At 37.3% G+C, this 25792-nt stretch overlaps 1 protein-coding gene across 1 annotated transcript in view; it reads right to left on the reverse strand.

The window, feature by feature from the left end:
• The window catches only part of BTAF1 (B-TFIID TATA-box binding protein associated factor 1), a gene marked incomplete at both ends in the record, with an annotated part of 69734 nt that extends 55060 nt beyond the window's left edge, over nucleotides 1–14674 (reverse strand). The window contains 6 exons of the mRNA XM_079535919.1: nucleotides 496–597; nucleotides 1579–1654; nucleotides 4338–4461; nucleotides 5263–5394; nucleotides 8583–8658; nucleotides 14532–14674. Of these exons, the coding sequence (XP_079392045.1) occupies nucleotides 496–597; nucleotides 1579–1654; nucleotides 4338–4461; nucleotides 5263–5394; nucleotides 8583–8658; nucleotides 14532–14674 (653 nt within the window). The remainder of the gene's footprint in view (nucleotides 1–495; nucleotides 598–1578; nucleotides 1655–4337; nucleotides 4462–5262; nucleotides 5395–8582; nucleotides 8659–14531) is intronic.
• Between the last annotated feature and the right edge of the window lie 11118 nt (nucleotides 14675–25792).

Here is a 25792-nt window from a genome sequence, read left to right on the forward strand (position 1 = left end):
ACTAAGAATCTAAACTCTAAGCAAAATTATAAAACTTTCAGACAATGTCAAATTAGAAGATATGACAAACAGTCAACTATAATTCCATAGGGCAAAACCAGAGATATGAAATTAATTAAAAATAAAATGCAGACTGCTGTAGAATAACAAAGACCAGTAGGCATAGTAAAACTCTAACATTTTCCCAAAAGAGCTGCTCACCAATTCCTAATAGCACATATTCCCTATCTTCCCTTTATCTTCTCATTACTTTTTCTAATTCTGTAAATATACTTTGCATGAGTAAGCTACATGAAAACAAAATCTCTTCTAACTTAGAATATTTCAGTGCTTTCAGTGTTTCAAAACACCACATCTCTAATTGTTAAAATCAGCTGATCCTCTTGTAACATTGTAGTGGATTGCTACTATAAAAACAGCTCACACACACTAAGGAAAAACCATCTTTTGCACTATGGGGTTTTTGGCTTTTCATTCCAGGTTTCAACTTATTACCCCTGAAAATCTTCATTAGGGAATTGTTCCACAGGTCCTTCTGCTGCATTTGGTGGGGGAACAATATCTTCATCTGAATCCCATACATCCATTCCAAGGTTACTGTAAAGAATAAAAACATCTCTCATAAGCTTCCTTTTCTCCCAAACATACTGAGAGAGGAAAAAAGAATCACAAAGATTCTTCAGTTGAGAATTAGTGATTTTCTTAAAAATAGTAAGTTAAACTTACAGACATTCAAGATTTTCATAGCAAATTTCAATCTTGTGAATTTAGTTGAGGAAGGGCTGTAGAGAAAGCCTAAACTTCATATATTTGCAACAACATCAAAAATATGAGACAAGTACCATACTTCAAAAAATTCAGCACAGAACTAACTTTCTTAATCACACTCAGTCACACCAGCAATTAACACAGTAAAACAAGAACAAAGGGCACTAAACTAAAAGGAGCAAAATCTGTCAGATATTATTTTAAAATCAATGCGATGCTACAAGTTGTAATTGTACAAATAATGTACTGAGATGTAAATGTTAATTATTCTTAGGTGCTCTGGGGTGTACCGGATAAAGTGTACCGGTAATACGATAAAGACAAAAGATTCCATATGCGTCAGGAATTTAAATACTAAAGGCAGGAGCTTCGGGAACAATCTTCCACCTTACTTTCTCCACTACAACTGGTTTTTGTTGTTATGGGTTGGTTTTTTTGTTTTGTTTTTGTTTTGTTTTGTTTGTTTTTAAATAATCTAGTTCCACCACACCATCAACAGCAGGCAGAGCACAGAGCTTATAATGAAATCTTAGCAGTAGCTCTTCTCAATTTATAAGAGAGCACAGACTCAGTATAGTTGGGATAGTATGATACAAGCGCACCAATGCCCAGTCGTATTCATCAAAGCCATATAAATTCAAAATATAAACAAAGGTACTTTTTATGTTATTCACATCAGAAGTCTTGCAGAATTTATGGAGCTGTTTACAAAGTGTTTAAGAGGGACAATTTTGGCTTACAAATGTAACTGAACTTCTAAAAATACATCCTGGAAAAATCTTAACTGCGCAACTAAAAGCTTTTGCTTACCTTCTCATTGGTTGTGTTCTGAGATCTGTGAGGTATACAAGACCATCCATGCAATGACCCCTAGCATCACCAAAAGCTAAAGAAAAAGAAGAACATGTCCAATGACATGTGCATAAACTGAGTCACAAGAAGATGAAATAGCAGCTTTCTATTCACCATGAAATACTAAAAAAAAAAATCGCATTAATACAAATGCCACAGCAAGCTGTAATTGTTGAAGCAATTTTATTCTTTTAAAACTGAAACTAGTAGTGGTAGCAACCTATCACTGAAAAATTCTTCAAAGCAAAAGCCAAAGAAAAAAGAATTAAAGAGCTGAAACTTCCTGTCATTCAGTTTGCTAATGCTCAAACCTCATTTGAAAGAAAATCAGCAGAAAATCTTCTCTGGAGACTACCACAGGAGGTAACAACACGCAACAGCAGAACAGCACACTACAGCAGAACTGTAGCATTTGTGAATACAATTATAGTTAAATGTGAATTACAACCCAACATTTGTCTGAGTTCAAAGCTTGTAACATACCTTGGATTGCTGCCTCTGGATCCCAGCCTTCAACGTCTATAAGATATCTAAAAAAAAACTTGATTACTCTGCTGTCCCAAAGGGATTATAGACTAATATAAAGTCACTATATCTTTTGTAAATACTGATACTTTTTTTTCAACCCTTACCTACATATAAGGTAGCCAGTTCTATTAATTCCATTAGTACAGTGGACACCAATGAGTTTTTCTATCAAAAAAGATAAACACAGGCTTTAGTAGTTCAGAAAATGAAATTACTTGAAATTAGCTTAAGACAAAAAAAAAAGTGCTGAACTTTTTATTAAGTCGTTGTTGTTTACAGAATGATTGTCATGCTTGTAAAATAACATATTATCCAGACTTTGTCTTCTTCATGCCAGATCTCTAGCAGCAGTTAACTCATTATTTCCAGACCTGTGAAGACTGCGATTAACTCTAAAGAACATATGAAAAAGGAATGATATCAGAGAAAGCTGCCAGCCTCCAGTCAGAACTGCAGTAATAGGAAAGAGTAAAATACGGTTTTGAAAGCAACCTTGGCCAACTAGCAAATGTAACACTAAATAAGTTAATGTTCAAATTCTTTTAAAACTTACAAAAAGAAGAAAAAAAATGCATAATATCCTTAGTATCTAGGAGTATGAAATGCATTACAAGAAGAATTAATTTAACTGGACTGAAAATTCAGGTGATTACTGGGACAAATCATAGAGATGAAGTATTCAGGTTCACAGACACAGACAAGCACTCTGATGGGAATCAGTTATGTCAAAAGAAAACATATTTTCTGAAAAGATTATACTAATCAGCTGTAGGCTAAAAGAATGAGTTACTACTATTAGGCTGTTTCAACTGAGGTATTTCCAATAAGGGAAACAGCAATGTGGTCATGCAAGGCACTGATAAAAACCTCATCCAGACTATTTCACACACCAATACACAACAGAAAAAAACCCAACAAATTAAAATACATATTTAAAGGTCCACTGTGCTTGTCACAAAAAAGGGCCTATTTAGTGAGAATAAATAATACGTAAGAGCAAAATTTGGTATAAGAATATTAACTGGTTAAGAGTTTAAATCTAGATTTAGAAGACAAACTTCAAACGTCAGAAGCACAAAGTTCAGGCAGGGACAAAGTACTGACAGAAGGTCTCTAAAACGGACTTTGATAAATTTTTTAATGAGATCCACTATCACTGTTTGCCATAGGACAGTCATGCTATCGTGTAAGTTTATTCTAGGTTGGTGTCCCAAACAGTAAAAGAACAAACTTTAAAAGTTATTTGTAAGTAGAATCATGATTAGTTACCATGGAAATCTGAAACTGAGGGCATGTTACAATGCATAAGTTAACATAAAAACTGAAAGCTCACACACCTCTGAATTTACATAATTACATAATTTTGCTAGTGCAAAAACACAAAAACCAGCAGCAGATCCACACTGTGGAAATATTGACACCACATCTGCAAAATGATTTTTAAAAACTGCTAGGACATGATGGCAACAATTCAGAAAATTGCTGCGTGTGACTAAATGGGCTTCATTAGATTGCATATCAGTGCCCAGTGCCATCAGAGAAACCCTGTACTATTTTCAACATCCACAGAGAAGCAGCAGCTGTGACACTCAGTTTATGGGGAAAAATCTGAGCCAGATTCTATTGAGTATTCTCTTTGTCAGCTAGATGGAGGTAACCGATTTAAACCTTGTGAAAAAGGTGGAGTTCAGATGGGGGCATTCAACATGCACTGGATAGAGACTTCCCCAGCACAATTAGAGAAGTATAATAAAGAAGCCTAACTACACTGGGATCAAGGAGTACAAAAATATTTGCAATTATAGTTAAAAAAAAAAAAAAAAAAAAAAAAAAAAAAAAAAAAAAAAAATCTATTGCTCAGCAGTGGTCTGTAAATTACCAGAAATAATTACCAGAAATTCATAAGCAAGTTTTTCTCACTTGGAGTTGCTTTGCCACATGACAGATACAGGTATAATACTATTAAGAAGTGAATTGTTACTTTTGAGAAAGGTATGTTACAAATACAAGACATAAGGTATATTACGTTTACTACCACATAATAGTAAATTGGAAAATGCTGTGGAGTGCTTTCAGACATCTGGAGTCCCAGATACCATAAGGCATCTATTGTAATTAATAAATGATGCAGCTAGCACCAAAGTATTATTATTTTTTAGCCTTTTACAGCATACGATGCTGATATTTACCATTTCTTGCATTTTCCCATAGGAATTTTCGGACCCATTTCTTGAATTGTAGAATAGTAGCATTATCAGGAACTTCGAGTCCAACAGTATAAAGTTTCTTATACTGCACACTTCTAGGTAAATCCTAGAAACATGAACAAAAACATGGTAAAAATTACTGGAATCTTGCATTAGTGAAAACCCTAAGCTGTATCTAAAATATCAGCAATGCAAAACAGTAGTTTCAATGCTGCATAGAAACTGAAAACAATCATGACATGACTTCACAAAGAGACATTCTCAGAAACCAATATTTACATTTCTGTTGTACAGAAACTCTTCTATCAGATAAGGTCTTTACATCTACCTATCCCTAAAAATAAGATGGCACACGAATTAATTAAAAAGAGCAGATTATTTTAATTCCATTCCAACACATTTAACAATTATTAGGAATGTCTACCCTGCTGAATCTACCTGCAGTCATATTCACACATCTGTCCCCTTAGTGTACCAAGCCAATGCACATTTGAAGATCAACATTCAGTTATAACATGGCTACCTATTCTCCTTTTCAATAGAAGGCAATTAAAATTCTACGAGCTGGTCAACTAGTAACAAATCTATCATGAAGGAAGCAATTTCAAGATGTATCCTTTTTTCAGTGGATTCCACTGGAGATGCCTCCAATCTCTTTTCTACAGTGCCTAGCACTGAAGTCTTCATCCATTACTCTGAGCTGCCATAGCACAAATGAGTCACCGATGTAACTAGCAGGTAGGAGGAGCTTCTTCCTGTCACAAAGCATTCCGTTTCTATTAGAGACACGAAGTAAGTCTAGATGGCTCAACTCGTCTATTCCAACTCAAGGCGAGTAAATGCAAAAATACTTCAAAACAATGATGGCAGTAACTATTACAAAATTTGCTATGACTCTTACAAGTACCTTAACTTCATAGTATCGTGTGGTGTATGTTAAATCGATAATTAATCCGAGCTCCACATTTAGGGCTTTCATTGCAGCAATTAAGTCTTTTGGTGTAAATTTCTGGGTTGGGGTAAGCCTCTGGTTAATTGCCTACAATAACAATGGAAAAGGATCATTTGCTTTTTGAGTTCTAATAAGACATTTGCTATATTCAGTTTATTTAAATAGGCAAAGGGCAGTTTTCAAAATGGAATGTTTGCAGTATCAAGAGCATATCTACGTTTTATACAGATAAAAAAACAAAATAAAAATTTGTTTCCGTTCCCATGAATAGGCAAGAAAACATGGAGGAACTTTCACTTACACAACATTAACAAAAAAGCACTAATTTAATGGACAAAAACCTTGCAAAATGCAGCATATAATTTTATATACATACTGATTAAGTAACTAACTAAACAAGGAAGCTCAAAACACTGCAATCCCTCCCCCAGAATTTCTTTTGTCCTGCACAATAGCACAACATTAACAGCATATTTCACATAAAACATCAGAAGTTGTGATGCCAGAGTTCACTTACTCTCAAGGCTTTAACCCTCTCCCCACAAATGTTACGCAGGCATTTTTATCCCTGGTTCAACTCTTGTCAGAAAGTACTTGTGTGTCATCTAGCACTGGGAAATGTTAAATAAGTCTAAAATACAGTGGCATGTTGGTGGATAATGATAATCATTAATTAATTAATTGTATTAATTAATTTCATTTGACAGACACAGCGCGAAAATTGTTTACTCACCCTATTGTAGCCTGTGGTTTCTGACATGTGTTCTCCGCTCTAGGTATGAAAATGCCTCGTGCACAAATCTGGATTTTCTCTGAATAGGGAGCTGTCCACTGTGAGAGCCTTTTGGCTCTGTCACCACCAATAAAGAGTGGCAGAACAGATGCAGCAGCCTCAACCACCTCTCAGTTCCTTTGTTAATAAGAAATTCAAGTAGACTGGACTCAGAACTAATGGAAAGGAAGGCAGCCACAGACCACACACCTCTCAGAACCACAGATGCTATAGGGTAACTATTCTATCTTTTGACTGTACAGATTCTTATCTAAGATGCTAGCACTTTGAGTTGAGTCTGGAAACAGAGAGAGGAATTCTAATTTAAGAATGAACAGCAGAAAACTCCTATCTATCAAAGCTGGTATATGATTAGAAAGCTTGCACTGAAACAGTAGGGCTGAAAGTGCATAGAAGTATTCATTCCTGAGTATTTCAAATGTTGGTGTACTGCTGAAAAACTGTGGAGGTCGTCTAAGTGCAAACCTAACAAAGACTAGTCACAATCATCTCTCAACTACTCAGAACTATTTTTTAATAAAATCTGAAACTGAATTCATGAACTTTGAGGTGAAAACTACTAACCTGCAGAAGTCTGTGGCAGAACTTGTAAAAAGTTTTGTTTTTTTTTTTTGCTATGTGAACTCGCACTTAAAATCAAGTGAAAATACATCCTAAAAAGTAAGACATCTATAAACATTTTGCTTCATCGCGTGACCAGTTAACTGTGTTATGAAAAGCTATTTGAGATTTTCTGAAGTACTTGACAAATCCTGCTGAGTTTACCTGCCCTTTTTATGATCTCTGGTGGAGCTCCTTCCAGGCTATCAGAGAACTGCAGGGGAAAGGTAAACTAACAACCAAGTATCTTCCTCTGAAATCTGGAGTGACAGTGTAATGCTACAATGGGACGATGACGGCAGGGTGGCAAAGTCTTGGGCTACAGCAAATGGGAACAAGCTCAAATGCAGCAGACTCAGATGCAGAAATGAAGGAAAAAGGCTATTTACCTTTGGAAGGCCTCAAACAGGCAGGGATCTCTGGCAAGAGATACCTTCATCTCCACTGCCAACCCTTAAGTGAGGTCTGGCAAGGGGTGGATCTTGGCTCCACCCCTTCCAGTCACTTAGGTACACTGCAAGCACCTGAGCTCCTCTGGGTTGGCCCTGCCTTCCCACCAGGTGCTCAATCGCTGCTTCAGGCTGTGACTCTGCACTTCCACTACAGATGGGAAACTAGAAATATATGGAGTGCAAAAATCCTGTCCAGAGCAGTGTGTTTGTGAAAAAAATGGTGCTGGATCAAGTGGAATTACAGGAGCTGATAATACAAAAAATCTCTCTCCCACCCCAACAGTAGAGAAGCTAATTACAGATCTACTGAATCTGTCTTCTACTGATAAGTAGATCTACCCTCTGGCAGTCTTAGTAGAAAGGCACATGGCTACTATATCGTTCTTTACAATTATGCAGAGCAAGTATGACCAACTAAGACCTTTGGTGTCAAAGCAACCAAAGCATCATACTGAAGCTGGGAAAGCAGCTAAGGAAGTAAATCCTGCAAGCACTCCACTTCAGTCTAACAGAAGTAAAGTGAATGGTGACTGAAAATGTAATGGGCTCTAATATGCCAGAAGAAAAAAAAAAAAAAATTACTACATGAATACTAGAGTGCAATCAGTAGACAACAGTTAAGACTTACTTACTTTTAACTGCTATGGTTATGTCTAGCCATCGAATATTAAAAGAGCTCAGAAACTTTTCTTTCCTGTGTATCTGAAGTAAGAACTTGCATGAATTAATTTATACAGCATTTGTGTTGATTTATACAGAAAGGCAAATTTGCAACCATGTACCTCAACCCATCAAAGAACTGAAGTCTCCACATTTTGTTCTGGCACAAAAAAATTTAGAGATCTAGCTTAGTGTATTTAATGGATTAAGGCTCTATTCCATGTTATTAAGTATCTAATGGAGTTACTAACACAAAAATAGAATAAATCTATGAATACTGTGTTTCTCCATATCACTGAAGCTTACCAGTAATCTAAATCTCTAATTTTAAAAGTACTGCAGTGTAAGTGTATTTTAATAAGTGCTTCATCTTTGAAAAATGGTATTTTGGTTTATACTGCCTAGACTGCTATTCATATCACAACCCCCTCCCATGGCAATAATCAGACTTTTCTTCGAACAGTCATGAAAGGATGTTAAATAAGATGTTGAATTTAGGCCACCAAATTAGTGATTAAATGACTTTACTGACTGGTTAGAGATTGTCTTATTTACAGAAAATAAAAAGACTAACACTAAATACATCAGAAGAGTGAAAAAAATACAGATAATTGTGTAAATGAAGCCACTGGTAGATAACTGGATTGATTATTTAAACAAAATATTTGCCCATAAATCTTTTTTGAAGTTTTTGTGAATATTAATGCTATTTTTCATTATTTTTGTACTGTATTTAGTAAAGACAATGTGTAGTTACTGTTTATACATACCCCTTTTAAAGGTACTTTGAACGCAATAAATCTAGTTCCTGGTATAGGCTGCCCAACCGGTGTCAAACTCCTCCATCTGTAATGAAATAAATATTTATTTTAAAATATTTTTAAATAACAGATGTCAACAAAAGACACAAATAGCTCTAAGTAAAACTTCTAAAATAACATATGTCCTCTTTGGATTAAAACTTCTGTAAAACAAAGCACATAAAAAGCCCTTTTCTTTAAAACTGTAATAGCAGTTACTTCAAACTATATGAAATATCTTACAAATATCAAGCAACTCTGCTGTCACATTTAGCAGTAGATTTAATGTAATAGTTATTTAAAACTTCAAGCATAAAGACACAACAGTTACCTTTTCCTGCCTACAATGGGCACCTACTAGCATAAAGCTTTAAGATTTCCAAAAAGCACAATCAATAGTTCCTAAATTTCTTGGTCACATAAGCAAGCAGTTGCAATAGATACGCACAAAAGTTTGAAAAAGATGTCCAATTAGATCCTTGTATGTATGTAAAATCAGCTTTCTAAAAAATTATCTTCCATTAGTATCCTGTTTCACCAACACTAACATTATTTTAAAATCATAAAAATTCATTTTGTTATGATACTACATATTTGAACACAATTAATAGCTTAGCATTCTTCTGGGATAAATGAAACAGGGAGCTGCCTAAAAGATGCTAGGAGAACATGAACAGTGTTACCACAGGACTGATGGAGAAGGAAGCTTATTTAGCACACTACACAACTTAAATAAACACACTCCTATTGTTTGCAAGCCTAAAAGCAGGAGTCATAATAAAATGAATATTTATTCTCCATAAAGCACTATGATAAAATATTTTTTACAGATTATGTGCATGACTGCTGTATCATACATTAGAATTATGCCCCCAAATCTGCAGCTGTTACAGTCGTTTCGCCGTATTGACGCTATGTTCCAAAACAGTCTTTCTCCTTCCTTTCTTTTTCAGCTTCCAGAAAACTCTGTTCCCTCACCAACAAATGGAGCACCAACATAGAGTAAAGTAGAAGAACAAAGTACAACAGGTAAAAAAAAAACCCAGTTCTTACATTATGGTCACCAGAAAGTTTTCAATGGCTGAATCAATTTTTAACTTGGCTGAATCAAACATTCTTAGATACAGTGTTACATCCTCACTTAAGTTATTTAGACGACAACAAAATGTTAAGTTTATTTTCATTTAGAAGTATAAAACTTTTAGATTTTGCAAATACATTCACTTTGTAGTATTCTTCTTTTTCAGGGCAATATTTTTCACTGCTCTTTCTCTTGGTACTCTCAAAACCAAAGAATATTTGACAGTAGAAAAATTAAGCAAAAATCACTTTAGTAACATGAAGACTTATGTTAACAATCAAAGTCTTAGTAATTCCAAATCCACAAAGAAATGGCATTCACTGATTTTACACAGTGCTGAAGAAAGTTTTTGTGTAGCACATTTCAGAGATGCCAGTATAAGAATACATTCATGACTAGGGACACGTTCTATGCAACATGCCTCCTAGTTTAAGATAGATAAATTCAATAGGAATTAAGATCGCAAGCAGTATAAGCATACAGAAAATACCCAACCTAACAAAACCCACAACATAAGTGTCCAGACTGCAAGATGTGGTCAGTTAAAAAAATCAACTGTACCAAAAAGAAGTTTAATCAACCCTGTGCATAGTTTAATTTTACCTTGTTCACATCATAAACCACTGTGATTCTATGATCATCTTAAAAAGAAGCTAAATGCTGTGAACCATTATTAGATGTACATTTGATCTTACCTACTGTTAAAATAATGAGAAAATCAAGGCTTAACACCAACTCCAGCCTCTGGCTATTTTTAATAACTCAGGAAATTAAAAATTTTTGCTCTCAAACTTACAGGCAGAATCAGAAAATGGGCTGCTTCTGGGAATAGAGAAACTAGTACGAATACCAATAAAACATACAACATGCTTTACAACAGTGGGATTCATTCATCAGGCAGCCAAAGGCCATAATTGCACATACGCATTTAGAAACATTTCGAAGGAAGGCAGAAGTAAAGTATCCCAACCACAGAAGACCAACCAGCTCATGCAGGGAGACAGCTGGATGCCATAGGTTAGAAACTCAAGTTGCCTTTAACCAGCTTTATCTTGGAAAACTGTATAAGTGGAAATCTACCGCAACCAATGTAAATTCCAAGTCACTAGAAATCAGCAAGAAATGCTAAAAAAAAAAAAAATATCTTAAAAATCCTATTTACAAGACTCAACACCATCATCATTCCTGTAGCAATGATTAAAAGGTTTGAGTGAAAAACACTGAACGGGACATAAAGTAGCTGAGAAGATAGTAGGAAGTTTCCACAAAGAGCCAGTGGTATCTGCCTGAGACATAGACAATGTGTGCTGCTAGGCATTAGAAACATTCAGGTATTTACACTACAGTGGGGACAGCTCTGGCCATGGAACAGTCACATTAGAAAGACATTGTGATGAGAGTCTAAAATGGAATTGTAAATTCAGTAAATCATTGCAGCTTAATAATCCAAACAACAATCAAATAAAGACAGACTGACCAGGAAGAAAATTAGAACTTCTGCATGAAACACAACAGCTGTCAAAATGCAGGCAGGAAGTCATTATACTCTAAGGCAAACTGTTACCTGACAATATGTGCTATTTCTGGACTTTTCATAAAATGAGTAGCCAGGTCAAACACCCTTCAGAACCTCATGTGTGTAAAAGAACTGCAAATCAAATTCTGTTTTAAGTTTGCATCAAAACAGCTGAGAGGTTTTTTTTTTAATCAACCCAACATGGTGATTTTTTTCTGGTCTCTATACAAAACCACAACCCCAAATTTATTTGTTTGAATAGAAAAGTACCGAAGAGAGAGCAGCACTCAAATACAAAGTGACATATTGTACACACACAACATGTTTTTAATTACGGCTTTATTTCTACAAGTTTTCAAATAAGTAAACAATCCATGGAATACATGCAGAGTAAGATCTGAAATGTAACGAAACAAAAATTAATGAATTGCTTAATTCTTTTCCTTTCCCACTTCTCTATCATTTTTTGTCTTCGTCACTTCCCAACCATCATCAACAGTCTCAGAACACAGGCAGAATTTTACCAGCCATTCCAAATAAGAGAATCACATCTCAGTTGAAAAGTGTTAAACTCCAATTAAACATAATTCCCCCTTCCCTCTGAAATCTCTGTGACTCCTTCATGACTTCCAGTTAAATAAGTACAATTATTATTGCTACTACAGACTGTAGTTAGCTCAACTATAAGCGGCTTTATATCTGGTTTACATTAAGATATGTTATTACACTTATCCATTTTTGTTTAAATGGAAAGCATTGTTTTATGGCCTTATTTTTTGTCTAAAAATCTTAGATGTGCAGTAACAGATTGATTTGCTTTCTTAAAACAAACTTCATGCATCTTGTTAAAAGTACGTTCACAACACATAGGTAGAAATCACTCAATTTTGTCTTTTTAATGAAAATACTCCACTCCTTGGATTATTACTTTTTCTAGACTCTAGGGGAAACGTAAAATAAGGTTATATTTTGGCAGATGCTATTCAAAGCAGAATCTGAATTGATGAAATTATACCCACAGTAGGACTTGGGATGCTGATGCACCACATGTGTAACCCTGTAAACCATCACAGCACTTTATGAAAGCTCACTAGATAGCTTGAACACATCCTACTGGCTGACTCCCAGTAAAACACTGTAACATACAACTACCAAACAACAGTACCTTTCAGACCCTGGGGGAAAGTGCAGCAGAGTAGGACACTTGAGTCCCTCTCTTATATTAAATCTCATTTTGTTACGAAATCACCTCCACAGCACTATTTTATAGGCTTTGAGGCTGCAATGGATACTGCACATCTTAGTTTTGCTCCAAGACTTTACTGGGAAAAGGGAGAAATGACTTTTGCTATGAAGGAATACGGAAAATTGTACTTCCAGGCTACTTTCTCTCCTCTTTGCTGGAGCAAAGGCTGTGCAAAAAGTGCAACATCAAGCATTCAGGACTAAGGGAAAGCAACAGGTATGCAAGAACAAGAAATGAGACGTACTGCAGACCCAGTGGCAACATCAGCTATTAATACTTCTTCAGGTGCTGGCACACTCACAGTTCTGATTCCAGCAACATTGCACGGTGCTGTAATACAACCCTTACATACAGTCAACTTTAGTTATGCTGCAGACATAGTATTGTAAAGTGACAGTAATTAGCTGACCAATTTTTAAAAATACACTATTTTTTTTATTTGTACCATCTCTAGCTAAAGCCTAACTGAGCCTTCAAATTTATCATACTGCTTTAATTGGCAGAAAGTGGATTGAAACTGTTAAGAACTGCATAAAAAATGGAGGCAGTAACAAAGACAACCTAAAAAAAACACTGGCTGTCAACTTATCTACTACCAGGCTTCTCCTGCGCTATCGTTACCAAACAAAAAAATTTAGTGTTATGTTCACAGTGATACAATAGAGATTTTATTTCCATAGTTAAATACTGTCTTCATGTTGCAGTGTACCTCAATCTTACTTCTTCCAAAAGCTGGGAACACTTTGGTATCATGAGCTTTGTCACATGATAACACTATCTTTAAAAGCAATTACTCTACAGCAGATGTTCTCCTCTCTGTGAAAGATACACAGGTGTTAGTTCCTAATCAGAGAGGCCAGAAGCACAGGCCACTGTTTCTTCCATATTTACAGAAGAAACACACGTAACCTAAAAGCACCTCAAGCTCAAATGCCATGGGAAAAGAAGGGAAAAATGAGTAACTGACACATTCACAACATTTTAGTAATAATTTTTAAGTATGAAAAAAACAAGCAGGAGTTATTCTTACAGGCTCCCTTTATTATTGCTTGCAAGCCTAACCCACTTTTCAGGATAACTTTTTGTGTTAAAGTTCTAACTGAATTTTAACAGAAACTTTCAAACAAATAAATGCATGCATAGAATTTTCTAAAATTTTATTCTATTTTTAATCTCTGAGTATGTCTGCTATTGAAATAATCAGTTTCTAGAAGCTAATTCTAAAAGTTTGCTTATTGTTTGTTTCTATTCACTGCTTTAGACCAGCATGTTTTGCAAGAAAACACTTTTTGTATGTCATTGTTCCTCCTAAGAACGTTCTCAATAAGGTTCCTCTAGATAATGTCCACCTTTCCCAAAATATCATATGAATTCCAAGTTACTGTCCTGTTACAACACGCTCGTATGTCTCACCACACCCTCCTATCACAAAATTTGTTCAAACATCAGCAGTAAAACATAGCTTAAGCTTTTAAAGTTGGACTTCCTTCAATTTTTTTTTTTTTTTTTTTTTTAAGAGCTCAATAGTGGGACCACATTTGTTTTAAATGAGAATATTCAGTGGTGCCTATATGCACTCCCACTAAAGCCATCAGAAAGCAAGTAGAATAATACATTATTTTGTGTTGTTTTTTTTTTTTTTTTATTTTCACTGATAGAACATTTTTTGTCATCCTATCGTAAAAACAAAAAACAAGAGACAGAGGATAACGTGTTTCTGGACCTGTGTGTTCTTTGATCGTGTGCACGCAACCAGCTGCTCTCATCTTATCTACTCTTCCCTTACTCTGAGCAGTCAGGATGGGCTACTCTCCCATTTACCCAGGTAAGTATGCATCTGGAGGTGAGTAAGTTAGGAAGAAGGGACTGCATTTGTCTGATGAAGGAGAACGTTCAGATGGGCTGGAGCATCATACTCACCTGGGGGATGACAAGCTGTGTTGTTCCTGTCTTGGAAAAGATACCTAGCTTACCTGGCAGTACATGGCAAAGAAGCACCTGGGGCAGTGAATGCCCCTTCTCTATGGACAGGGCTGTGCCCGCTCCTGCCTCTCGCTTAGTGTGAGGGATACTTACCCCTCGGGGATAGTGTTCTTCTTTACCATGCTGAAAGCAGGAGCAGGCAGAGCAGGAGACAGCGGTGAAAGTGCGCACTGCAGCAAAGGAGAGAGAACCGCGCAGTTAACACGGTGCCTATCTCTTTCTCCATCAATGGGCATTTTCACAGGGCTGACTCAAGATAAAGTAAATGAAGTAGTCAGCCGCGGCTGGAAGCCATCCTGAAAAAGTTCTGCTGCTTGCAAGCTACTCTATGTTCTCCACCGCAACTGTACAAGAGGGAAAGACAACAACTCACCTCTCCTCTCCAGGAGACCAAAAGAACCAGAGAGGAGAGGCGGCGGGTTTCTAACTCTCGCAGCAGCGCTGCAAAGGTGAAGATGTTCCAGGCAGACCCAGAGCAGTCCGCTCAGCCCTCGCGCTCCCACAGCCAGAACTCATCTCGACTGGAAGCTCCGAGCATCTGCAAGAGGCGAGGCCGGCCCTCAGCGAGCTGGACGACCACCTGCCCCGCGCGAACCTCGGCGGGGCCGACCCCGCGGCGGCCCGAGCACCAGCAGCGGCCGCCGAGCCCAGCGGGGCGCAGAGCTCCCCCTGCGGCACAGGGCCCATGGTCGCCGCTCCACAGAGGACGCTTGAGGCTGGGCCGGCTCGGGCCGCTCGGCGGGAAGCCGCCAAGCCGAGAGGAGGGATTAAAAAAAGACACGGGGGCAAAGGGGAGGTCGCGGCCCGACGGCTGGGGGCCGGGCTGTCGGCGAGGGGCCGGGCCGTGAGAAGCAGGGCGAGGGCTGCAGCAGGATGCGGTAACGAGGGAAGGCCCGGGCGCCGGGGCGGGGAGGAGCGGGGCTGCGGGCGGCCCGTACCCTGACAGGATTTCCCTTGCAGAGGAAGGCTGGAGCGAGACGGGCGGCACAGAACGTTCCCGAAACGGTCTCGACTGCGCATGCGCGGCGGCTGGCCAGCTTGCCGGGAGGGGGCATTGCGCCTGCTCCTCGCAGTCGAGCCGGCGGGTGCCGAGCGCGCGTGCGCGGCGGCCGCGACCCCTAGGCTCGAACGAGCACCCGCTCAGCGTGCGTGACCGGCCGGCCAATGGGACGCGCCCGTGCGTCTGCGCATGCGCCGGGCGCCCGTGGGCGCAGGGGGGAGGCTGGGAGGCGTGCGTGGTGTGGAAGTGGTAGGGATAGGGGTTGCGTTTATTGCTGAGCGGGCGGAACGTTTTGTGGTCGTGGGGAGCGGAGCTCAAAGGGAGCCCTGAGGGAGAGCCGGGTCTGGGGGGTGTCCTCGCCCGCCCCCTTCCTCAAGTGTGCCTGTGCTGCTGCTGTGGAGCTGCGGTATTGCGTCTGCACCGCCAGGAAGGAAGGAAGTGTGCGGAGGAGGCCGTGTCTGCTGGCAGCGAGGTGGTGTTCTGAGAAAATGGTGGTGTATTTTCTATCTAGACCGCTGCCGGGGCGTGTGAAACGCTTGTTTCTCAGATGAAATCATGACTTGTGTGCTTACTGCAGTGCAGCTATGGAAAAGCCTAGCACCCGCCACCTGCTAGGTGTCACCAGAGCTTTTCTACACACCTTGTTTTTGAGTACAAAACATCCCCTGAGAATAGGAGAATCCAGATCGTATTTTGGGTTTTCTTCAGATTTGTGAGGGAGAGCTGTGGAGGCTTCTCACGTTTCAGCCATCACGTGCAACGTGGTGAGCGGGGTTTCACTGCAGTGCTGTTAGGAGTTCTGCAGCTCTGGGTAGTGCTGTGCTGTCCCTTTTAGTTCTGGAAACAAACAAAAATCCTGTGAATTCCAGAAACAATGTGAATTTTTTTTTTTTTTAATTTTATTTTAATCTGAGGGAAGCATGAGACCATGGAGCGACTCGCAGTTGTTAAGAGCATAGTGCTACCATGAGGTGCTTCTATTGAGAGGATCCTAAACTCTCAAAGTTCTCACATTTCATCTTTGAAGAACAGACGGATTTCTTAGAGTCAAATGTGAAGTTTTCCTCCTAAACCTAATGCTTTAAATTACAACTGTATCAGCTGTATAATATCCCTTTGTTCTTCTGGAAAGCCATCGTGCTCCTCAACAAGAGCCTCACACTGCACTGGTAAGCAAGGCCCAGTGGAATTCAATTTATTACCTCATAAGATGCAAAGCCACCTTGAAACAAGAAAGTTCTACAACTGCAGTTAGATTTAAAGGAGGCAGTTTTGATAGTATTAGAGTAAGACAGGTGATGCATTTGATCTGGCACAGCATTTTTAACAACGGAACTTCTAGATTCTGGCTCTTTTGAGTGTTGCCGCATTGAATTAAGTTCAACAGGCAAACTGGTTAGCAGTTGTTCTGCCAGATTGTGCATACAAGACAAAACGAAGATGGTATTGAGAATCCTTTGCTCCACAGTTTTTGAAGTATTTGATGGCCTCAGTAGATTTCTGGGGACTTCTGAATTGTTACCCTGTGCACCTTGCCTAACTCATATCAACTTTCCTGCAATCTCCTGATAGTCATGTGCATTCTGTAGTCAGTAAGCATATCATCCATCTCTGTAAAAGTATTTTCAATTAGCTAAAGAACATACAGAATGCTGTGGGGGGAAAAAGAAATCTTTGAGAGCTTAAATAAAGCACTCTGCTGACATTACTGTACAATACTGTACGGTATATGCTGACATGTACTGTACAATACAATTACTGACAATACAGTATAATAGGACTTCACTGTACAGGAAGGCAGGAGTACTTCATCCTTTTTATTTCTCAGGTAATTAAGATGCTGTAATTCATGCGTGTTGTCTCAGAAAACTTTACTGTGGATCAGTGTGAACGATGGCAGTCGCATGAACAGTAGTGATAAGCAGTGTTACTCTTTAGCTGTTATGTAGCTTTAACATCTTTGTAGGATTGAAATGTAACCTATCAAGGTTCTTATACCCAATTTTAAACTGGTAGTAAGTTAAAACTTACTACAGTTTTATCAACAACGTATATAAATGTGTACTAAAAATAGGAATGGATACTGTTAGCAGAACAGTCCCCTAGTGATCTGAAGGTTAAAAATTGTATTTTGCAAGAAAATATTTTCGGACCTTTTCAGAAAAACTTTCTTGAAAGTGAAAGTCGTTCTGTTCTTGGTTTTAGTAACCTTTATTTAATTGTTCATCTTAGATTTTTTGCTATTTTGAATTTAAGTTGTAGTCTCAATTTGCATTTCTCAGGAGATAGAGAATGTGCTTTCTTCTCCTATAGTTTATACCCATATTTAATCACTATTATCCTTTAATTGTAGTAGTTCTTATTCAACTTATTGGATTTTAAGTTATTTTTCTGTATAAGAGTAGTTATTCTGGATGTGGTGGTTTCAGTGTACCTGAGCAAATTGAAGCATGATTTGAGCCATACGTAATTTATTGCAGTTCTCAAATCCCACTAAGAAATTTTTCCAGCCATCTAATAATTACTTTAGAGCTTTAGGATATACTGTTTCTTATTTTTCCTTTGTTGTGTTTTAAAATATGGACAACTAGAATGTGTTCAAATGTTGGTTAGGTCTGTACTGTATAGATCTACAATCCTTTTGTAAGTTTACACTGTTCATACAGAGATTATGCCTACTCTTTTTGCTTCAGTTTGCAATATACAACGCAATATCCCTGATTAATTAGATGTTAAATATTAGTTTGAATGTGATGTATACATTACAGCAGTTCACTGGTAATAAATCTCTCTTTTTTTGCTGTTATTGCAACAAACCTGGAAGCTCACATTGAAGTCTGATGTTACTAACCCGATATCTTTTAGGATGTAATTCTGAATCTGAAATGCTGTGGATCAACAAAAACTTTGTTATTTTTATTTACCTTGTATAAAATTTGAGTAAATAAAATTTTATTCAGAAAAAAAAAATTAACAGAAATAGGCTTTGTTGTGTGAAACATAAATTTGAGTTGTAACCACCAGAGGGAGCATACTGTATAGTCAGGACTCCCTTAAAAGTGCCTGCTTGTGACTGACAGATTAATTCACATTCCCCATTATTTTCTCATTGGGAAAGAGTGCAACTGGGAATTAATGATCAGTGTTAAATATTGAGTATCAGAAAACTTGTGTATTCACTTTAGTTTGTCAGTATTTTTATTTCATAATATAAAAATGTGAGCAGTTAGTTAATCAGTTAAAATGGGGGGAGGGAGGGAGAAGTGGGATTTCCTTGTACTTTTAAAATGTTGAAAGCTTTTCCTGATTTGTTTTTCATAGCTTACTGAAGATGCTGGTAGACCACAAATAGAAGAACCTGTAAATCAGGACCTACAGGAAGGTAGTACAAGAAAAAATACTTATTTACATACTTCCTGCTATTGTGCAGCAAAACTTGAGCAGTCAGTTAGAAGCCTATTAGTTTTCATTTTTATGTGCTTACGTTGAATAGTCCTATTGAACTCAGTGGCAATTCCCATGGTTGAAGCTAGAGGTTCCTTCATTTGATTTCCTTGTATTCACCTAACAGCAGTGACACCAGCTCCAAATGGTAGGTGAGGTCTTGTGTGTGAGGAGGGGTGCCCTCCAAACCTCTATACTTTCACACCCTTGAATGAGAAATCCATGCTGCTTCTTCCCATCCCCATCACTTCATCCTCTCTATTTTGCACCCATCTAAACAGTACACTGACTGAAGAATGCAGAAGAGACACAAGACCTGTTTTGCTATGTACAAAATGAAGCTGCCATGATGCACAATGAACAGAAATGGCTTGTGGAGAAACCTAATCTATGGGTTAAGTTCATCTCTTTGTACAAGTAAGATTATAAACTTTAAAGATGTGGCAATTTGATGCAATTTGTATATGACATGCAACTGTTGCAGACAGGCTAAAAGGGATTTATTTCTGTAGCCTGGCTTCTAGCAGTCCTGAGTATGTGAGTATGGAGGCCAGTTATCCTAATGTTGATGCTTATGATATAAAACCAAATCGTGTTTCAGGAATGCGTTAATTTAATGCATGCAATTAAAAAAAAAAAAAAAAAAAAAAAAAAGGTATTTCTAAATGTATTTTTGTTACAAGATTTATTGAGTTATAATGCTGACCAGAAGGGTCTGGCAAAGCTTTAATGGAGGAATAGTATTTAACTAAGTATTTAAATACACTGTACATACTTGCACTGTCAAAGCACAGAACAAAATACTAACTTAAATTGAGCTACATCCATTTTATCTCAGTTCACTTAGCATTGGCTCACTGAGTATGATACGTTCCAGGGTGTGTATTGTTGTGCTTCATTAGTCTTGTTTCAGTGTGAAATGATCTGAAAAGTATAATCTCATTATCTGCAGTTAATTGTTGATCATTTGCTTGTACTTAAGTCTTGTCAAGCTTGAATTTCAAGATTTAAGCTGGAGATACTTCTCTTATATTGGCATTTCTAATTAGGAAAACAATATTTGTTAGACATCTCAAAGTTGTTAACCTGTAATTCAGCATTGAGCCTGCTGAAGTTGAAGAAGCATTTTGGCAACATTCTAAGAAACATGATTTGAGTTTTGGGTGGTCTTGTGTAGAGCCAGGAGGTTATGGGGTTGCTGGTTTGGTGGGGTGGGGGTTGGTTGTTTTTTGGTGGTTTTTTTTCTGTTGTTGTTTTGTTTTTTTCCCAGCTGATGTACCCATTTTACTGTATGATAAGACAAATTGTTCTCCTGTTAACTGGAGTGTTAACTGTTAATGTACATGAGGTGCATTTAGAGTGAGGTTTCTGTACATCACTGTACACTTAGTGATATTGCCCTTGACTATAAAATCTTGAGAGCTAAGGTTTCCTTAGGACATAAATTTTTTTGCTTTATTGAGATCGGAGGGGAAACCTGTATTTAAGAATATTATTGTATATGTAACTTTCTGGGAGGAAAAAAGGGGATGTATAGGTACCATTGTCAGTAGCTGATGAAAGCTAGACGACTGTGTGTCCTGGTTCTGCTGAAGTGCAATGCATGTGACCTCATGTTAGATTTTAGCTAATCCAAGTGCGTGTTTCACACGTGAATCAGTCTTCACAACTTCTCTGCTTTCAGAGCAAATCAAGGATTACAGTGCCCCCTACAGCAGCTCTGCGGTTTTTGTTTTTTCTTTGAATCCTTTGGTCGAGCTAAATGCAGATACTTGCCAGGTACACTACCAGTAATAATAATAGTGGCTCAGGGAAGCCTTTTTTATTGTTCTTTATTTTTTCAATTTTTAAGAATGATCTTCAGTTTCTAGTTGATTTTCTCCATTGCTTCTCAGAGATTTTCATCTGTCCCTGAGCTACTTATTTCTGTCTTATTAGCACTGGTGCACTGTGATGTTGGAAATTGCTGGTTGTGGCTCTCCTGAGCAGAAACTAAATTCAGCTAGAGAAGGGTATGCTGAGAAGTCTGTGGTGACTGTGATTTCCCTTTCTTGACCACTGCTTATTGAAGCACGTGCTCCTGGACATGTGATGGGGATGCAGCTATGCAGCTCTTCCCTAGTTGATTTAAGTGGAGCAGGAAGAGAAACCCAAAACAGGAAAGACTGATTTAAATTAAGACAACACTGGCTTAAGAAGAAGTGACCGTAAATAAATGAGAGCTGATAGACTTGAATTCTATGAGCTTTAAGTCTTGGAAGACCAAGGGTTCAGAACAGTATAATGAAAGGAATTATGTCGCATATTTGTGTACGATAAGTTTTTGGACTTAACCTGAATATCTCCTCCAGTCTCATGCCTTTAATGAAGCTTCAGTCTATGAGGAAGTTCTCTCAAAATTTTAATGAAAGATTTCATTCCAAATAGTTTTCCTTGACCTGTAGAGTTCTTTAGAAGTCTGTGATATGTCTCTGTTTTTATTCCTAAGGGTTTTTGCAGAGACTTGGATTGTGGAGATGGTTGATCTTTTTCTTAAAAAAAAAATAAAAATGGGTTGGAGTGGAAGTGGTAGAGATGTCCAAGTCCATGACTTGGAAGTTTTCAGGAAGTTTGGGAGAATTGAACGTTTCTCCTTCACTATTTCTTGAAAGCATCCTCCTTCAGGAAAATGCTTAGGCATATGCTTGTCAGCTGCTCACGTGTTATAACATAGGTGAGATGCCTATGAGGTAGAGAAGTATAAATTTTGTTTGAAAACTGTAGTTACCATGGCCCATTAAAATCAAGAGTATGCATGGCTTTGCTTTTGGGTGAGGAAAGGAGATGACCTTTCAAATCTTGACCATCCAAATACATTTAGAAAAAAATTTACATGGCTTTTTCTCTTACGTCAGCCGATTTGGACTTAGATGTTCCTTTCTTTTTCTTAATGAAAAGGAGAAACCTCTATTCTTTGATGTCACACAAAATTATGCATGCTTCATGCTGCGCAGCTGATGAAGGGAGCATTTTCTTGTCACACCTGTTTCTCAGCCAGTAAATTCTCCTTGATGCAGGTGGTAATGAATCATATATTTTTCAGTTTTATCAGGATTCTCATCAGTTAGGATTTCACGTTCAGAACTGTGGGAAACTTCAGTGTGATGACTTAAGGTTTCTAGTGCTTTCTAGTTAATTTTTTTTTATAACAGTAAATCAGACTCTGAGATGTTCTGGACTCATTAGATCCAATGCAGCATGCAGTTTACAGGATACAGGCTGGAATTCTGATGTGGGTGTGTGCTGATCTTATGCTGTATATCCCATATGGTTCATTAATTGAGTTTCAAATACCTACCTGGGACAGTAGATACCTGGTAATCTGGTGAAAATATAGGAATAAAGCAAAATGATTTTTGCAGGAAACATCTTCATTCACAATACTAATCAGAAAAGGCCAGTTAGATTTTTGTGCCGTAGAAAAAAATGCATATTTTTGAAAAATAAAGGGAGCACCAGGAACAAAGGAAGCATTAATGCTTGTAATGTACCCTTTTATATATAAAATTTTGTTCCATTAAAAGATTCGTGTTCAGATTAGCCACAAGGTTGGCCTTAGCTTATGCTATTGGGCTAGTCAGAAAGATATACAAATTCGTTCAAGGTTTTTGGTAAAGGCTCTAAAAGTTAATTGAAAAAAAGCATTTTGAAATGGGGATGATCTGTGAAATACTGTAGCCTTGGTCTTGCATTCTTTCACAGTATGTGGGATTCAGGGAATAAACCGTTCCAAAGAACATTTGTCTTAAAACAGCTGCAAGAACATTTTAAATTTGTTGCTGAAGAAGAGATTAAAAACTGTAAATGCTTCCAGATTTAGGAGCACTATTGTTAAACTTCTGCTATTTTCAACATGCATACCTGTGTTTGTAGGAATACTTCAACATATACAGGACAAAATGTACTGATGTTATTCTCTTGTTTTTTTTTAAGTGACTAAAACAACAGGGCTTATGCCCTGACTGTTCAGGATGAGTATCTTCATTATTAATGCAGTTCAAAGTAAATTGATTTCTCTTAATTGAAACAGATATTTGTAATACCATGTTTTGGACAGCATTGCTGTTGACATCTTAAAGTATTGCTTTGACCTCAGGAAATTTTTTTTTTTTCCATGTTTTACTATTCATAATTTATTTTTTCCTAGATCACAAAATAGTGTTTTCTTTAGTGGTGCTGCATGTCTTTATTTTCTGATCCTGATTGAGGTTATCAGTCCTCTTTTTGGTCTTTAGAATGCATTTGAAATTAAACATAGAATAGAGAGGAAAAATGCTGAAGACCTGGGCTTCAAGATAATCCTGCCAGAGGCCTCCAATTCTTATTGGCAAAGATAAAGCTAGCATGAAGTGATAGTAAAGAAGGGAAAATTTCTGTAAAATGCTCTGGAGAGTTTCAGTCAGCATTGTTTTTTTAATTTCTGTTTTTTCTATGTTTTCTCTTTTTTCTATGTTTTTTTTAAATTCTGTTTATGTTCATCTACAATACTTCCCCTCTCTCCTTTTTTATTTCTGTAAACTCATGGCTTCATTTGCATGTTTGTTAGGTGTTGGTTTTGGTGTTTTTTTTTCTCAGCATGAAAGCCAATGACAGAAGGAGTCACGAATGATAGAGGTAGATTCTGTTGTGACACGGAGACTGAGTTCAGCCAACTTAAAATACAGGTTATAATACAGTGGTGGGACAATGCTGCCCTTTGATTTTATAATTTCAGTTCTTGAGATTTGTGAGAAAGTAGACCAGTAATTAATGTCACAGGTGTATGCCTGATACTTATTGAAAATCAGCACCTGTCATATCTGAATAGCCTAGCTCTGAGACTCAGCTAGTGCCCTAAACTTAAGCATCTGTTATCTGTTGTATTTAAACTGTGAAAGAGATGGAGGTGGATGGTATTAACAGTGCTTTTTAGGAGGTTAGAAGACTTTTCTCATACTTTCTTTTTTTCTGTGGTTCACATTATATATTCCATGAGATGCTGTGGGACTTCATGCTGAGCTGTCATTATTTTTAATGAAAGATGAAATTCTGAGACAGAGCAAGAGTCAACAAAAGCAATGGCACTCCATTTCTGGTTTTGGGAAAAAAATCTGGGCTCTTCAGTGTTCAGCTTTCTAAGTTACAATTAGGAATTTGCTTAAGCAAATCTGAAATTGTGGTGGATATTTCTGGTGTTGAAAATATAGTTTGGCTGCCTTCAGTAAGCCATGAGATATGAACTTCTGTCTTTCTTTATTTTAATTAAGGAAAAGCTATAGCTCTTGGTTTGTCATTTTAAGACTAGATATGATGGAATATTTATCATCTCCCTAGAAGAGTTCTACTGATTAGTTACAACGTTTTGTTTCTACCATTTATGTCCAGTTCATCAAGTTTCAACTTCCTGGAATTGTCTTTTGTTATGCCTGTATCTGCTTGTTTAGGACCCTATGTTAGATATGCTCATTTTGAGAATTTTGTTAGCAACCCTTTCTGTTTATAATGTTAAATTGAGTTTCTTGACTCAGTCTTTAGAATCTAAGATTTATTATAAATTTTTATCAAAATTTTTTGAAGCTTTTCCATTCCTTAAATTCATAGATAAGATTTTTTTTTAATACATTAAATATTTTCATTGTATTTTGTCTTTATGCCAAGATTAATGCTGACTTTCTTGGTTCCTAAACTTTTGTGCTGAGGATGGGTGTACTTTGTGAGTTAGTAGCTTTTGTAGTCTATTTTTATGGAGTCTTTCTGTAGAGTTTCCTGCCAGTGTATATGTTTTCCCTTATTGTTGCTCTGAGAGCCAACAAAAAAAAAAAAAAAAAAAAAAGGCATGGATTTCTGAGTCATACTGTAAACTTAAATGGAAATAAAACCTGTGATGTCAACTACTGCTCTGAAGAATTGATGCAGATATTGATTATGAGGCATAAACAACAGACACAAAACATTGTTTATTTACCTAACAAAAACATACTGCACATGAAGTGTTTAGCAAAATTAAATGTATATCCATCACATCACAAAAATTATTGACAATTAACTGCTTTAATGTATAGAATTTCTGCATGTAGTCAGACCTACTTGCTAAGTGGAAGGCACAAGAAATCCTTTCGTGGATACCTGTTGACTAATTTGCATTAAGAGGTATTTCTCCGTTACCTCTATTAGTATTGGCTTAAATCCTGAATGATTTCATTATCTACGTAAATGCTTAATCTCTTGGAAACCCTGCTAAGCTCTTGCCTTCACTGAAAGCTATGATAATTTGTTGTAGTTATTTCTGTATTTAAATAAATTGTTTTCAGATTCTATGAAATGTTCCTCTGTTTTCCTTTGTAATAATGGAGAAGTACCAATTTCATCCTTTCTATCATGTTATTTTACATTGTTTTGCTGTTTGCTCTTAGTAGTTCCTTCAAGCCATACCAGGTGTGTGTTGGGGCTTTTTTGATGTGTTTTTTTTTTTTTTCTTTCAGTTTGTTGGTGCAGCCACTGCAATTGTATATTTGTGAAAACTATAATTTGTGCTGCAATTACTCTACTGACATGAAAGATTTCACTTATTCAGAATTGTCGTGCATCTTTTTGAAAGGAACATGGAACCATTTGTAAAAGGTTGCAAAATGAAGTGCTGCTTTAATTCTAGATGTGCTATGGTCTTACTGCATATATGTAAGAAAACTAGCAAGCCTTTTTAGTTTTTTTTTTTTTCCCACTGGAAGTCTATTTCATTGCCAGTACGTATTTTCTGTTGTTTTAGAGGAAAAAAGTGCCATCATACCAACTCTGGAAAATGCAGAATATTTCTTTTGGAATCTCTTAATGAAGTTGAAAATAAGCTGAACAAGCAGTTCAGTGCTCTGGTCCTCTCCAGAATGCTGACTGC

Source organism: Tetrao urogallus (genome assembly GCF_951394365.1).
Source record: "Tetrao urogallus genome assembly, chromosome: 5".
In the NCBI taxonomy this organism is placed as follows: domain Eukaryota; kingdom Metazoa; phylum Chordata; class Aves; order Galliformes; family Phasianidae; genus Tetrao; species Tetrao urogallus.